At 42.6% G+C, this 3,340-nt stretch overlaps 1 protein-coding gene across 2 annotated transcripts in view; it reads left to right on the forward strand.

The window, feature by feature from the left end:
* Positions 1-3,340, forward strand: part of POLE2 (polymerase (DNA directed), epsilon 2, accessory subunit) — a 45,628-nt gene that overhangs the window by 12,233 nt on the left and 30,055 nt on the right. The window contains exons 4-5 of one of the 2 annotated variants that reach the window (XM_011956916.1): positions 350-427; positions 558-651. In XM_011956916.1, the coding sequence (XP_011812306.1) occupies positions 350-427; positions 558-651 (172 nt within the window). The remainder of the gene's footprint in view (positions 1-349; positions 428-557; positions 652-3,340) is intronic. The other variant, XM_011956917.1, reaches the window with a different exon arrangement.

The raw sequence follows: 3,340 nt of genomic DNA on the forward strand, positions 1-3,340 counted from the left end.
CCAGCCTGACCAACATGGAGAAACCCCGTCTCTACTAAAAATACAAAATTAGCTGGACATGGTGGTGCATGCCTGTGATCCCAGCTACTTGGGAGACTGAGGCAGGAGAATCACTTGAACCCAGGAGGCAGAGGTTGCAGTGAGCCGATATCACGCCATTGCACTCTAGCCTGGGCAACAATAGCGAAACTCTGTCTTAAAGAAAAAAAAAGAGAACGAAATTGTGTGCCTGGCCTGAGAAAATGTGAAAAGTGTGTTATTACAAAGACTTATAATGCAAGTTATCATGTTCACCTAGAGTACTTATGTTTTAGTAAATCAGGTTTGTGTTTTGTGGGATGTTTTTCAGAGAGCACGTTTTCAATATCATAGGAGCATTTGATATTCCACGCTTTGTATACAATTCAGAAAGAAAAAAATTTCTTCCGTAAGTATGCCATCCACTGATTTTAAATTAATTTCAGATGTTTTTTCCAGAAGGTATGTAGTCTCTTGCTTCACTTTTGGCTCACCTTTGTGTATTATGATAGTTAAAAATAGGCATTCTTTTTTTCTAGTCTGTTAATGACCAACCACCCTGCACCAAATTTATTTGGAACAGCAAGAGATAAAGCAGAGCTGTTTCGTGAGCGATATACCATTTTGCACCAGGTAAGTTTGGTAGCGGGCGGAGGGGAGGATACTAGGTAAACGGAGAGAAAAAGAGACTGTTTCAGTTAGGGAAATCTCAGGGATGTTTAACGAATGGAATTTTGTGGTCCAAAGTTGGTCATTCAATAAACTGTTGTTGAGATTTCTGTGACTGAAACCATGTAGAAGATACAGAGATGAAAAAGCTATTTTCCCCTTAACGACAATGATGATGGTTAAAAATAGTAGTTACCATGTAATACATGATATGCCAGTTAGCACTTAACATACATTATTTACGTCATGTAATCGTCATAATACTAATATATGTGTAAATGCTATTATTATCCCCATTTTACAGATGAGGAAACTGAGGCTTAAGGAAGTTTAGTAACTTGCCTATAGATCACATATAGTAAGACAGGATTTCAATCCAGCCTGACTCTAAAGCCCAGCCATTGCCTACTATACTTTACTACCTTCAAATAGCTTACAGTCCATGAAGTTATAGACATTTGTGCAAATATATAAAGTAGAATTTTATACGTGCTATAAAAGAGATACAAACAATGTATTCAATAAAAGAATCAGGGAAGGCTTCAAGGAAATGATGGCATTTGGCATGGACCTAGATTGCTTTAATCTTGTGGAAATGGGGAAAGGGTGGTGGTGATTGTGAACAAAGGTACAGCAAAAAATAGACTCTGTGCAGGAAATGATGAGAAAATCAGGAGTAGCATGGGATCAGTTTGGAAAGGCAAGTGGGAGCCAAATTGTAGGAGCACTTTGGATGCCACCCTTGGGAGTTGGGACTGTTCTCCTTGTGCGAGGTGCTTTGGAATGCCAGAGAAAATCGCAGCCAGGTTTTTTGAGTGCTTCCTCCACCAGCAGATATGGGGATGACTTAAGAGTGTGAGAGAAGCCTTCTAGAAGTCTATGCTATTAGTCTCGGCATAAATGATAGCCTGGATGAAGGAAGTGGCAAGGGGTGTAGAATGAGGGCATCACATTCAAGCAGCAGAAACTATAAGCACATGGTGACTGTCTGGATGTGAAGGAGAAGGGAGGGGGTGAAGAATCAGAGATGAGTAAGGCCTGGAGTCTGAGAGAGTAGAATATAGAATAATACGTTAAACAGGAAAAAGAGAATGTTTGTAGAAGGTGATGGCAGTTTCTGTTTTAAGCATTTGAGCTAAGATTGCCAGGAGAAGTAAAGTGTACATCTGGAGCTAAGGAAAGAGAGCTGGTAGCATGAGAGAGATTTGGGAGCATCTGCATAGAGTAAAAAATGGAACTGCAAGGATGAGACCCTGGCAGAAAGAGAAGTGATAAGAAGAGAAGAGGGAGGCTAGGCACGATGGCTCACGCCTGTAATCCCAGCACTTTGGGAGGCTGAGGCAGGTGGATCACCTGAGGTCAGGATCTCGAGACCAGTCTGACCAACATGGAGAAACCATGTTTCTACTAAAAATACAAAATTAGCCTGGCATGGTGGCGCATGCCTGTAATCCCAGCTACTGAGAGGCTGAGGCAGGAGAATCGCTTGAACCTGGAAGGCGGAGGTTGTGGTGAGCCGAGATGGCGCCATTGCATTCCAGCCTGGGCAACAAGAGCGAAACTCCATTTCAAAAAAAAAAAAAAAAAAGAGAGAAGAGGGGAAGAGGATAGATAGAACTTGGGGGCCAGGCGAGGATGGTGTTATATGGCAGAAGCACAAGAAGGCTTCAAGGAGGAGCAGATGGTCAGCAGTAAGTTAAATAAAGGTTGAAAAGAATGATCCTTGAGGAAACAGTATCCTCTGCTGTTTTCATTGCTGACATAGTGTTGCCAGGTTAATTTGCCCAAAGTGTAGCTCTGACCACCTCATGGGTTTTGCACAGAAGTCTTTCAAGGAAATTCACTGCCTATTCAATGCAGATTATCCTTAATATGTAAGATCTTCTCTTACACATAATTGGCCTAATCTCTACTTTTCCTCTAGTCATACTCTGTGCTGGAGCCAAAACTGAAATATGGAATTATTGTTTGTTTCTCTCACTACTTCTGTGACTTTGTTTATCCTGTAGACTGCTCTTCCCTCTTCCCTCCACTGTTGAAACCGTCCTAATTTTGGAAGGCTCTTCTCAGATTCCTCCTTTCTGGAGCCCTTCTTGATCTTCAGTTGTATGCAATCTTTTTCTTTTTTATTTATTTTATTTTTGAGATGGAGTCTCGCTCTATTGCCTAGGCTAGAGTGCAGTGGTGCAAACTTGGCTCACTGCAACCTCTGCCTCCTGGGTTCAAGTGATTCTTCTTCCTCAGATTCCCAAGTAGCTGGGATTATAGGCACATACCACTACACCCAGTTAACATTTTTATTTTAGTAGAGATGGGGTTCCACCATGTTGGCCAGGCTGGGCTCGAACTCCTGACCTCAAGTGATCTGCCCACCTCAGCCTCCCAAAGTGCTGGGATTACAGGCCTGAGCCACCATGCCTAGCTGAATGCAATCTCTTTCTGCTTGAACCGAGTAGTATGTCTTTTTTTTTTTTTTTTCCTGAGGCAGAGTCTTACTCTGTTGCCCAGGCTGTAGTGCAGTGGCACAATCTCGACTCACTGCAACCTCTGCCTCCCAGGTTCAAGAGATTTTCCTGCCTCAGCCTCCTGAGTAGCTGGGACTACAGGCACGTGCCACAACGCCCGGCTAAGTTTTTGTATTTTTAGTAGAGAC

The sequence above is a fragment of the Colobus angolensis genome, unplaced genomic scaffold (genome assembly GCF_000951035.1).
Source record: "Colobus angolensis palliatus isolate OR3802 unplaced genomic scaffold, Cang.pa_1.0 Scaffold428, whole genome shotgun sequence".
Classification (NCBI taxonomy): Eukaryota; Metazoa; Chordata; class Mammalia; order Primates; family Cercopithecidae; genus Colobus; species Colobus angolensis.